Source organism: Notothenia coriiceps, unplaced genomic scaffold (assembly GCF_000735185.1).
Source record: "Notothenia coriiceps isolate Sejong01 unplaced genomic scaffold, NC01 NC01_scaffold00026228, whole genome shotgun sequence".
Lineage (NCBI taxonomy): Eukaryota > Metazoa > Chordata > Actinopteri > Perciformes > Nototheniidae > Notothenia > Notothenia coriiceps.
In genome coordinates, this window is record NW_011358929.1 from 641,056 (window position 1) to 653,794 (window position 12,739).

The 12,739-nt window shown below is 42.9% G+C and overlaps 1 protein-coding gene across 1 annotated transcript in view; it reads right to left on the reverse strand.

Moving 5' to 3' along the window:
* LOC104956717 (MAM domain-containing glycosylphosphatidylinositol anchor protein 2-like) overlaps window positions 1-11,360 on the reverse strand; it is a 99,070-nt gene extending 87,710 nt beyond the window's left edge. Inside the window, exon 1 of the mRNA XM_010784248.1 lies at window positions 10,354-11,360. Within this exon, the coding sequence (XP_010782550.1) occupies window positions 10,354-10,426 (73 nt within the window). The 5' untranslated portion in view covers window positions 10,427-11,360. The remainder of the gene's footprint in view (window positions 1-10,353) is intronic.
* Window positions 11,361-12,739: the final 1,379 nt, after the last annotated feature.

Below are 12,739 nucleotides of genomic sequence, written 5' to 3' on the forward strand. Positions count from 1 at the left end.
TAGCGTGCGCATTCTAAAAATAGCTCACAGATGGTGAGCAGGTACCGCGGTTTTGAACTACAGTATTGAATTTGACAGAAAACAACAATCAAACGCCAGCAGAAGAATAGTCTAATGAGTTGGGTGAAAAAAAAGACAGGAGATGTGAGTTGGTTTATTCAGTAAATTAGCTCAGGATAATTGGATGTTCTGTCACCTGTTGATGTGAGGCTAATGCAGGATTTGCTAGCTTGATGCTACCGACATTTAGCGGCAGTGACTCAACAAATTGCCACTTAAAATGTATCGTCAGCAATGTATGACAAGCAGACTGCTTGTTTAATGTTAGACTCACACCAATAGCTCAATATGATCATAACACGATTGCTTTCATATCAGAGATCAGATAAGGTGGAGCTGCCTCCAGCAATAGAGGATGAGGCAGAGAGAAGCAGCAGCAGCACAGGGTTGCAGCAGGTAAGTTATATGCTGTAGTCAGGTGATTTAAATGTATCAATGAAAGGAAGAAGTGTAGGCTACATGATAAGAAGGGAATACAGTTTGAATTAAAGTAATAAAGTACAGTGTAACACTGTACTTTATTACTTTTTAATGTACAAATACTTTGTTACTGTACGATATCAATAACAATAATCCACAGCTCCTCTCTCTGCTCCAAAGGATAAAAAAAATCTGGGTGCCCCGAATTTTTTTTTCGAGGGTGCTACCCTTGGCAGCACCCTGCCAAGGCAGTAAACCTAGGGGAAACACTGTAATTGTATTTAATGTATGTTATTCTGAAATGGTATAAGTATATTTTGAAGGAAATGCTTTTTTACTTGAATGAAGGACTGAGTATTTGTACGACTTAGTATTGCTACTTTTCCTTAAGTAAAAGATCTGAGTACTTCTTCCCCCACTGCCAGGTATTGTGCATTGCAGAGCTTTTGCTGCAGCAGCCTGAATAAAAACAAGAAGGGAGACGGCAGACAATCAGAAGAACTTGGCGAGAATGCCAACATCTGCATTAAATCTCGCCTTGAGATTTCTTTCCACCACTTAGTGAAATCTCAGAGGAGAAGTGCTTCTCTTACTCCGGATAACTCTGCTTGCTTTGCCATGGGAAGCCATTAACTGACAGCACACGGCTTGAGGTTATCCCCATGGGTGCAACAGCCTCTGGGATACTGTGTCTGGCGGGGAGATGAAGAGAGCATGACGCCAAAGAGATTAGCTATTACATTGTGAATTTCTGTTAGAAGAATACGGTTTTTAGAGACTGTTGAGGGATACGCAGAAAGCCAAATAATACAAAAAAACGGCTCAGCAGGCGCTTTGAGAACCCTTTACAACCGTTGGGAGGTTTAGTAAATGTAAAAGCGTAAGTAATCACTGCATCACATGTTAGCAGGCACTTTGAGGCATGTTCAGCATCCACGAACAGTCTTGCCTCATAAGGGATGTGTGAACGCTGTGATAAATTAGAATGCTGAATTAGAATCTCAGCAAAGTATTCCCCCAGATAGATGAAAAAAGCACAGATGCACAAAAAAACCAGTGCACTTTCTCTCACACTCAAACTGTATGCTTGAAATGTATAGTGCCTCTGCAGAGCCACAGCACGATGATACGTTTCCCTTTGCCAGCAGGAGAATGACTAGATATGAGAGAGGGTGGGGGGGGAAATACAGCACTGATACATGGTGTTGGCGGGAGGGGCGAGGGTTGGTGTTGACATGATTGTCGTCTTATCCAGGGTGTGTGTGCGGCCCCCCTGCTTTTCGCCAATGCTTTTGGAGCTCGATAAAACTGAGGGCGTCATTGTCAGCACATTTACTCCGCCACTGTTTCTGCTTGTCAGAGACGCTTAAGCATTATTCTCCACAAAGATAAGTAGGCCCCTTCCTGCAGTCGCCTCATAGCAATGAAATGGTGGTGATTTTTGAAGAGACACATTCAGCCTCCTCTGAACCTTCCACAAGCATGCCCCCCCTTCCTTCGCTGCAATCTCATCTGCTCTCGTGCGCAATTGTAAGGCTGCTGCGAGGAGCTTTCGTTTCTGCAATCACTTCACATTTGTTTCAGCGATTGATTTCCTGGCATGTGAGGGGAAGGAGAGAATGAGCGAGTGGGTAGGCGGTGAGAGAGGGAGGGGAGGAGCGAGCGAGCGGGCGAGGGAGGAAACAGGGAAGTCAGAGGACTTGCAGTGCCAGGCTCACATACTGTCACCATGACAACAGACATCACTTCACAGGAGCAGCACTTAGGATGCCTGTGTGGGCTGAAGTGACATAGTTGAAGGTTGGCATTAGCCTCTTGTGGGTGCCAAACTTACCAATCCTCTCCCGGCTTGCTATTTTCTCGCTTTATTTCCTTTGGTGTGCTGCTAAAAGGCGCGTCCTGTTGTCAGCTACCTGTTGGGATTGCTGAGTCATTTGTACTTTGTGTGTGTAAATGCGGGTCCTGCCAGTTTGCCTTAACAAAGACAATTCAATTGACTCAAATGCGTGAGGGAAGACAGGAGGAGACATTCATATTCAATGAGCGCCTTTCATCATTTGCGTCACTTTGAAGCTCACTAGCATGTATAATTCTCTGTGATTTGAAGTTGTGCCAATCATGGAAATGATGACTGCAGATATGGAAACACACCTCATACACTTAAAAGGATCTATCTTAGCAGCTAATCCTGCTGTTCATTAAGGAAAATCTTTAAGACTTTATGGGGATACACAATTGATGTTTTCTAATGCAAAACTAATGCATGACTCATCAAGATCTAATGCATGTATTATTGGCCTATATAAAACTAGCTTTGTATTAATAAATGATCAAGTTTATCTGAGGATTTAACACTTCATGAATAGTCAATTTACAATATGAATTCTTACATTAATCAGCATATCATTAAATTAGCTATAAACCAGGTAAAAAAGGGCTTAGTCTTTTGCTGCCTCTGTAAAAGCATAAATGCACTTTGTTTCCCCTTTGTGCACAAATTATAAAACTGGCGAAAGGGATTTTGGAATGCTCTTATCGGCCTGCAGCATGTAGGGCTGCATGTGATTCACCTACAGAATACAGAGTGGCCCAAACTGTATTGCATGTAGGAGGCATGATGGCATAATTACAGTGAAAGCATGGATGTCTGTTGAAAGAAATGGAGGGTCATGAGGCAGTAAGATAAACCACTGAACATCCAATAAGTCTAATTTCAGCTACACAGCTTAGGATGAGATCCTGTATGACTTAACTGTGAGTAAATGTTAGAAATTGAGCAGAAAATGTAAAACCGGAACACTAGGCAGGGCTCCAGCTCATATGAGGGGATCATGCTTAAGCCTGTAGGATTTATACTCTATTGTTTGAATTACAAGTTTAATTGTTTCACCAAAGTCTTTCCCTCAGAAACTGCGGGTGTTTCTAAATGTCAAGGAAGGATGCTCCAGAGACACTATTTCAAGGATGCTACGTCATCCAGTCCTGCCGAAGGACTGTTCCAATGTCCAGGCTTTGCTCACGGACCAATTTCCAAATCTTTGGCGGAAATCGCGCTCCATTTAAGGCGGGGCCTCGCACATGACGCAAACCTTTTAGCCTGTTCCACCATTCTTCGTTTTCCGAGGCTAGGAAGGATTATTGCCTCGCTTCTGAAGGAAGTGACTTGGAAGACATGTCCTACCAAGGAATCGTCCTCGACATTGAGAAACACCCTGTAAGTCTTGGAGTACTTATTGTAAGTCGCTTTGGATAAAAGCGTCAGCTAAATGCAATGTAAAGAGTATGCTACAACATTTGCATTGACCAGACATGGGGTGGCATTTTGATAAATACTTTTAATTTTTTAAGGGAGCTGCATTGAAGTTTATTTTTATCGTTTGTGTTTTTGTTAACCACAGAAATGTAATTTATAACTTTAATTGAGTAAAATGTTCCTGTACTTTTATATGAGTATTTCTGTATGCTGCTTTAAGCTTCCTAACAGGGTTATATTGTAGTTGTTGCTTCTTAGTTTGCCAATTAAAGGCTCCGCACGCTCACACAGGTGTTTTCAATTACTTGGCTAATTAGACTTTTACCAGGTGTATTGGGTGGAGCTATGATGGGAATTACATCATTTCACACAACTCTGTGCAATGATAACGATCATACCAGGGTAAGTTTCCCTGCCGCAACAGATAAAACAGAGTCAATGAAAGGGTGAGGGAGATGTCAATCAAACACAGGTTGTCCCAGGGCTAATTAGCGGTCGTAAGTAAAAACACCTGTGTGTGTACTATGGGTTGGCGGATGCTTTGAGAATATACATACATAACAAATTGTACGATCAATTTATAAAACATGATGCTAATTTTATTTTTAAAAAACTATTTCCAACACATTTTAAATGATTCAATTGGCCTCATACTTGAAGCAATATGATAACAAATGTTTTTGTTTGTATTAACGATTAGTTGTCATTATTTTAGTAGCCATTGATTTGTGGGATTCATCAATGTTTTTCTTAGTTTTGCTCTCATCTCTCCAATTCTTGGGCACCTGCCAGAGTATCTGCACACAGCACTACACCTGCCCTCTGGGGGCGTTGGTTATGCTAATAATTAACAATCAGATACACGCCTCTAATTTATGATCAGGAGGGATTCATCATGCAGCACTCCAGGGCAGATTTGGATGGTTAAGAATGTTTGGTGTATCTGGAGTAGACCTTTTTTTTTTTTCAACAGAAGATTAGGGGAAAATACAAGGACATTTAAGATACTATTGCTTCATGAGGCCCACTGTTCCTTATATAGTCATGTAGGTCTAGACTGCAGATTTAGACTGAACTCTCAGTGGATGTGATTCACCACCTGTTGATTATACACTACATGCCACTATGTAATCGGTGGGATGTAAACTACTTATTTTATGTGTGCAGTTTCTGGATCATTGAAAGATATCTTTATGGCTGATTATTGTAAATTACAACAATATGCAGTGAAGTGCAGACAGGAAAGGAAAGATTGACAGTTCGATGGCATGCTCCAAAGGTCCCTGGCAGGACTGAAAACAGTGGCCAAAAGAATGACCTTGTTACTGACTTTTCATCTTTCAAGCAAACAGCAGACTTTATGATAGGACAATGTATCCAGTCCATCAACTTCAAGAAATAAAACCATTAGGCTACTACATGTATAAATGATGAGGGAAGGAAGGGATATCGGAAGGAAAAACAATGCAATGCCAATAAGAGTCTAATGAGACATACTGCAACTGCACCAGACCTATTGACCAGTGAGGCTTCTAGAAGCAACTTATGTTGGCTTTTATTCATTGGACCATGTAACACTATTACATGAAATTAGATCACTACAGATAGAAGCCATGCTGCTCTTCTAAGCAATATTAGCAGGACCAAGGTTGCCATTTAGGATTCAAATCTTGTTTTGAATGATGAATGGCCACTTCATTAGAACGTCAGAAGACAAAGGGAAGAATATCAGTTACTGGACTTAATTTAAAGAACAGATTCTAAATAAAGCGGGGCGTGAGGCCGGTATAGTCGTGCACCGGGACAGGACTTAATGAATGAATGGCTACAAGATCATTAGCAGCAGCTCTCTGTGCCCAGCACTGTACAGAGCAGCACACGTAGCTCAGGGTTTTGGGATGTGGGCTTAACAGTTGAAGCAGCCAGCCAGGTTACAATAAGCTTCTTTGGTCCGCGGTGGGGATTTGGCCTAGAGTGATCCAGAGGTAAATTGTGTTCATGAACTCATCCAAATCCTCACAGTAGGAAAGTATTTCAGCTGTTTATGACATGTGAAAAGTAGCCAGAGCTACATTACAATCCTTTTTAATAGTTTTGAACAGAAATCATAAATAATATATATATATATATATATATATATATATATTCCGTTCTTCACAGGTGTGCACAACTGTATCTTTGCTTTAAACTCTGCATAAGTGAACAGCAATGGAATATTTGCATTGCAGTAGTAACCATACAAATTAAAGCTACATGTTTCTGATCCTTTTTTGTTTTACTACCACACTATACACAGCAAAATGTTCCAAAGTAGCTAAAGGGGGCAAAGAGAGGGCAGAACTGAGAGTGGCATCCTTCCAGTGGAGAGTCACACCGACACACACCTCACATTAACATGGGCAACACTACCTCATAGCTAAACAAGAAGTCACAGAGATGAAATTGAGAAGGCGCTTTCAGTGATTTTACACAAATGAGAAGTATGACTCAGCTTGTGTCGCAGTGATGTCTTCAGAATTATCGCAATTTTGACTGGAAGATCACAGTTTATAATACTATGAAGTTTAAAAGATAGGGCTTAGGCAGGCAGGAAGTGTTACATTTAATTATGCTTTGGCTGTATTATGGGAAAAGGAGGATTCAAACAAAGCACTACACATCTGACTCAATTTGACCATAACAATTAAAAAGGGCTATACTAAACTTATTTTGAACTTTTAGCATACTCTACGTCTGATTTCCCGAATTCACCACACTTTAAAAACATCGGTTTCTTCTTGATCGCATTGTACTAAAGTATTAAAGTAAGAATGTAAACGATTATCCGATGAATAATGAGAACAGCAGGAGTGCGCAGACTTAAAAGTCGAAACATTGTCTCTGCGGTGTATACTCAGCGGCGGTCTCAGTGGACTCGGTCCTAAGAGAACTGACATTGGGTATGATTAAGTTGGTGCTATCTGAAGCCCCCTTCTTCTCCTCTACTGCAAGAAATTACTTCCTCTGGTGGCACCGTACCCAGCTTTCCGTCCTCCTTTGCCTCTGATTGAAGCGCATACTGTAAACGTCCCTCCGCTTTTCCCCGCGGGAACGGAGAGAGAGAGAGAGACGGGCAGAGCAGAGAGACCGGCAGGGAGGTGGGGGCTGAGAGTGGGAGGGTGGAGAAGAGATAGAGTTTTCCGCGGTCTCATTATGGTGGGAAATGTGAGGGTCCCGATCCAAGGGAATGATGAAGGACTCTGTGGAGGAGGCCTCTGAGAACCAACAAAGACGGCTTTAGTTTCACTGGCAGAATGCATTTGCATAGCTTAGAAGCCAAAGCGACTGAACCGGGGCTCATGAAAAGAAACCCCAGCAATTGCTTGGACTTCAATGCAAACGAGAGGGAGAGAGAAAGAAAGAGAGAGGCAAAGAGAGAGATGGAGAAGTGGGTTGGGAGAGAGAGCAGTAGGAACTTTTTCTCTTAACACGAGATAAAACGAGATCAGGAACATCCGTGCATCCCATGGAGGTTGTCGCCGAGTGACTTAGATGCAAAGAGAACATACTGAAGGCGGTGCTCTCCAGATAAAGCAAGAAACGTTTCCATGCTACCATAAGTGTCATGTTCCATTGATGCGGTTTAATACCATTATTGAGGGCAGTTGGGTCGTAAACAAACATTGGTAATTGTTTTATCAGATAATTGCCAGTTGAGATCATTTGCCAGGTTTGTATGTGCTTTCATTTGCTGCGGCAGAAGAGCAGCAACTGAACGATTGGAGCTCTGGAGAGCAAGGCGGAGATGAGCAGCGGTCGAGTAATAGAGCAATCTCCTGGTGGAGGGTGTGAGTGCGCTTGTGTGTGTGTAAAAGTGATGAGGAAAGAGAGAGACTGGAAAAAAAGAGGGGAGAAAGAGTGGAGCAGATGTTGTACTTTAGTGGTGTCTCTCTTTTTCCCTCTGTGGCCTGGAGTCATGGAGGGATGACTAGCCTTCATCAATCCTCTTTAATGACTCTGGCAGCACCACTTAACGCACTAGTATGTGATTTCTTCATTATTACATCATGATTCCACCATTTGGTCCGCAACAATGGCGGTTGCCGATTCTAGGGGATAAAAATAATCGTTGAGAAAAGTCTATTTTTCGCTAACTGCCCTATTCATCTGCTTTTGGGTCATTTTGCAATCCAGGGAAGGAAAGTGATTGCTGAGGCTTTGAACGCACCACAAAAAAGAGATGGAATCGGGTGATAAAAAAACAGTGTGAATAACTATTATTGAAATTGATTTGACTGTGAGATAACAAAGAAAAAAAACATACCTCATTTCAAAGTAAGACCAAAGTAAAACATTCAGGCCTTGCCCTCTATAAAAGTATGAAACTCTACCACTTCAAAGTTACTGCCACCATAACATGTTATCCTCTCACAGCCCTCATTTTTATTCAACCACATACTGCCTTTTTTATTACATGCGGTGCAGAATACTCCATTTCCTTGACCCCCTTCTCTCGCCTCCCCCTCCTTCTTGTGTCAAAACCTTCAGTGAATACAACGGACGAAAACCCAACTTGCATGTTAATGTTTTCAATGTATCAATAATAAATGTTGACTTTTGAACCTTGCCAATTAATTTTTACTCAGGGCACCCCTCTGGAGACGCAGTACGCTTTAAACATGAGGCATGTAGAGGACCTACCCAATGGCTCTTTGCCAATTAAAGGGATTTTATATTCAAGGTTGAGTATATAAATGTTTATATATCTGCTTGTATCTAAGCAATTTCCCTTTAGCAGTGCCAGTTAAAGCACCAAGGAAATAAGGACAAATGTAAGTCTCAACACACTGTAGAATAAGTTAGTCACTGTAGTGATAGGGAAATGGGGGTGACTGTGCTCATGGGAATTTTCATGCTGAACATCATCATGTATATGCAAACACAGACAGCTGAATTTCAAACAATTCCATCTGCTACACCGCCCCGTCTCGACTGCTGCTAAGCCCACTAGTCCACACATGCCTCTATGGCAACACCACAACGAGCATTATGGGATATGATTCCTTCTAATGAGCTTGCATCTTCATCTGCACCCACACGCTTTAGCATGGAGAGCCGGCTTGCACCAAGGATCCACAGCTTTGATCTGACATTCATGTGATCAGTATTGATGGTTAACGTCATGCTCGTCTCCCCTGAATATATGTGTATCTCCGAGAGACTGTTTTAGTAGATGCGAATATCGAATCAAGTCAAGGCAATGCCGTCTTGAGACATCAATGTTGGATAAGAGGTTATGCCCTCAGGCTAGTGGATTCACTAACTCTAAACAACAACACACCCACGTAGGAATCTAACACTGCCTAATGAGGGCTTAGAGAGTTTGAAAACTTGAGTAAAAATCGCATTTTTAGGCATTGTGAGATACATCTGCAACAGGTGTTAGGAGGAGAAATACGGCTATCATTGCACATACATGAGAGAGCGGTTATGCAATCGCTGCCCTGGCATGTGCTGTGATTAAATAATGTATCTTCCATTGAGCACAGGGGTCTAAGAGCAGGCCACTTTGGGCAAATGTTGTTTAAAAAACTGCCGATAAGATGTTAGTAATGGAAATGTAAAAGAAAATTCTCCCAAATGTTGTGTTACTTGTGGCACTTCATCGTTGAAGTGGCCTTTATATGAGATGTCAATAACAGCAGTGCCCCCCCCCCCCACTTCCTGGCCCTGAAGACCCCTTCAAGTGTATAACAGTGAGACTCCTGCTCCAGAGCAAAATAATAGATACAATCCTGACGCATCATCTCTGCACACACAAGATAGCGACAAAGATATGTTATGGTGCTTGGCAACAGCCTCTCAAATGTAATCGCACCTCTCAACTTGACCTCGCATTCTCCCTGCACAACTTCTGCTATGCTGAGAGCCGCTGTCAACACAGACAGGTCGGAGATGTGCACCTCAAGGTTTCCTCCATGTCCGGATATAACTGCACATGAATCATTACTTCCTCATACTGCTGCTGCTGCAAGGATGACGATTAATATGAGACATCATCTGTGCCACTGGTTGCACTAGCAGACAGGGTAGGAGACAGAAATGTGTGTGCGTATGTGTGTGTGCATGGGAGGGAGAGAGAGATACAGACTGACTGACATAAGGAAGAGGTAGGCGGATAGAACCACCACACATGAAGATAATTCATGACTGTGCATACTAAACGCCGCTGCTCAACAGATTACTGTCCTCTTGGTGACATTTTAAAACACATGTATGCCACGTTTTGAATGGTCATTTCAAAATGACATGTAGGCTAGCAGCCTGAGAGGTCCCCATGTTATATTATATGAATATAGCCAACACAAATCTAGCACTATCATGAGTGATGGATTGGATGAGAAAAGGGGGCTGTGCATGATTGGCTGCCCATGCGATTTGCTGTATAAACTCAGGGTTGGTGGGAACATTTGGAGGCTCTCACTCAAACATGACATTCAGACCTGGTTTGTCAGCCTAACACGAGTTGAATTTTATTTATCACAGGACCTTTATGAGTCCAATGGGAATGAGTGGCGATTTATGAGCCACCACTAGTTTTTACAAGGTCATGATCACGTTTGAATTTTGCATACACTCACCATACACTCCTTGGCAACGGATGCCCTCCACGGCCAGCGCCAGCAGCCCCAAAACACAGATAATTAGATCCATCCTCTCACGTTAATCTCTGCATATCCAGCTCTCAATGGCAAGAAGTCCTTTCCGGGGTGGTGTGACTGAGGCACATAGACACAGCACCGCTGCGATCCACGCGTCGATTAATTAAGTCTCAGTATTAGCTGTAAAGGTATGTATGGCCGCGGTTGGAGATCAAGCTCAGGTAGCGGTTGCTCTGATATCCACCGCCATGAAAAACGCGGAGAAACGCCGCGGAGGATGCGGGGTTGTGGGCTGCAGAGAGCCCGGCCTTTCAACAAACAGCAACCTCTCCTCGACTCCAGGTAGCGTGCGCGTGGACTTTAGCGAAGACTCTCGAAGCGCCAAACCGAGGGGGCACACTGATGCTGTCGACTATCACAGGCGGACGGAGCCTCGGTGCCCGGGGACATAGCTCCCTACAAATCCAGCTGTTGTCACGGAAGCTGCTTCTGCGTGGACTGCATGCTGTCAAACGAAGCCATCACCTCCGCTTCACCAAAACACTGACGCTGGCACTGTTTTCACCTTCTGGGCGGTCGTCAAAGCTGCTGTTGCAGATACTAAAGTGGAGTGCGTTCATGCAGTCACATCACGACTGCACCCCGACTTATGTCTACCGGCGGCGGCGACAAGGGGAAGGTCCAGTCCGGTCTGAGGAGAGAAGCGGCGGAGGGTTTTTTTCCCTCCACAGCACCTCGGAGATTCTAGCTTTTTTCCTCGGCGTTATGATAGCACTTTTTTCGAGTGAATTCACGAGACGGTGGGAGCCGGATGTGCCTGCCGTGGAGCCAGTTGAGCAAGTTGAGCATCGGTCACGTTGCGCAAATACGTGCTACGGAGACCGAGTGGCACCGCAACCGGTCTGTGGCTACGTCAAGAGGTGCGTGGCTTCCAGCGCTCATCTGTATGGGAGGCTTCGCTCAGCGTCGGGAAAGGCATGAGAGGCGCAGCTGCTGGATGCTGAGAGAGAGGGAGAGAGGGAGGGAGGGAGGGAGAGAGGGAGGGAGAGAGAGAGAGAGATGGACCATTGGAATTCAGGAGATCTAGCTTTGACAGACCTTTGCAATCAAAAGCAAGAGTCTACCGCTGCCTGCCCATGTTTCACCTCGCATTCTTTATCAGATAGAAGGGATGTGATGTCATGTAACATTGATCTCCCACCTCAGACTTGTTTGGCGTGACACAGTGAGATGTCTATGTTAGTTTACCAAGCACACACTGCTGCTGCAACACACCTACATGTTTTTGGATAATGCATAACTTTAAAAGAGTTGAAAAACTGGATGCCCAATGGGGTCCCAGTAGGCCCTCGGGGTGTCCTAGTGGCAGTTCCAGTGGGCTCCTGGAAAATCTGAAAAACCCCTTGTTACATTTGATTTCAAACTAAAAATATCCCAATTAAAAATGTTTTTGACCACAGGTTTCAGCTCATTATTTCCCTCACAGTACTACTAACTTATGGGCATATGGATCATTTCAAATGAAAATAATCATTATATTGTAAATGCTTCAACTTCAATTCTGTTTGAACTATTTTGTAATATAAATAGTTTTACAAGGTAAAATATTCACACTATATATGGCTCCCTAAAACATATATTTAATTAATTACCAAGTTGGACGATAGTTGTTTCCTAGCAACACAAAAATCCAATAAAATTGTATAATTGGTGTAGTATTCTGACAAACGAAGCAGCACATGTTATACTTCACAAATGGGGATGAACTTCAAGATTTTTAAATAAAATATACAGTGTTCAAAATAAAAAGAGATGTCCCGGTGATGTACATTTTATTTTCAAGGCCTTGTTGTTTGATGCAGTAAATGTTAATTCAGTAAGTAGGAGGCGTCTGGCGCAGTGGAGCGTTGGTGTTCGGATCAAGGGAGCACAGGTTAAAAAAAAAAGCCGACAAAAATGACATTGTGTCCCTGGGCAAGACACTTCACCCCAAATTGCTCATGTGGGGATTGTCCACAGTATTGAGTATGTAAGTCGCTTTGGATAAAAGCGTCTAACATGTAATGTAAATGCTCCATAGGTCAAATATATCTAGATTGTTTTATGGTATGTTGACACTGAAATCGAAGTAAAATATTATTCACCTCTGTTCTGTTTTTTTCTTTAAATCAAGTTCAAAACAACTGTATTTCATGCTGCGAAAGAAAATAAGTACTTTTTGAAGCAGACAGTGTCCTTAGAGGGCCTCTTCTTTATAAGCAGCTGGAGATCAGCTGGAGAAGGGACTGCAGTTTTGGCGCCCTCTACAGGACTCCTTTAAATAAATCATGCAGTCATTTGGGGTTATACACAGTTTGTGACCATT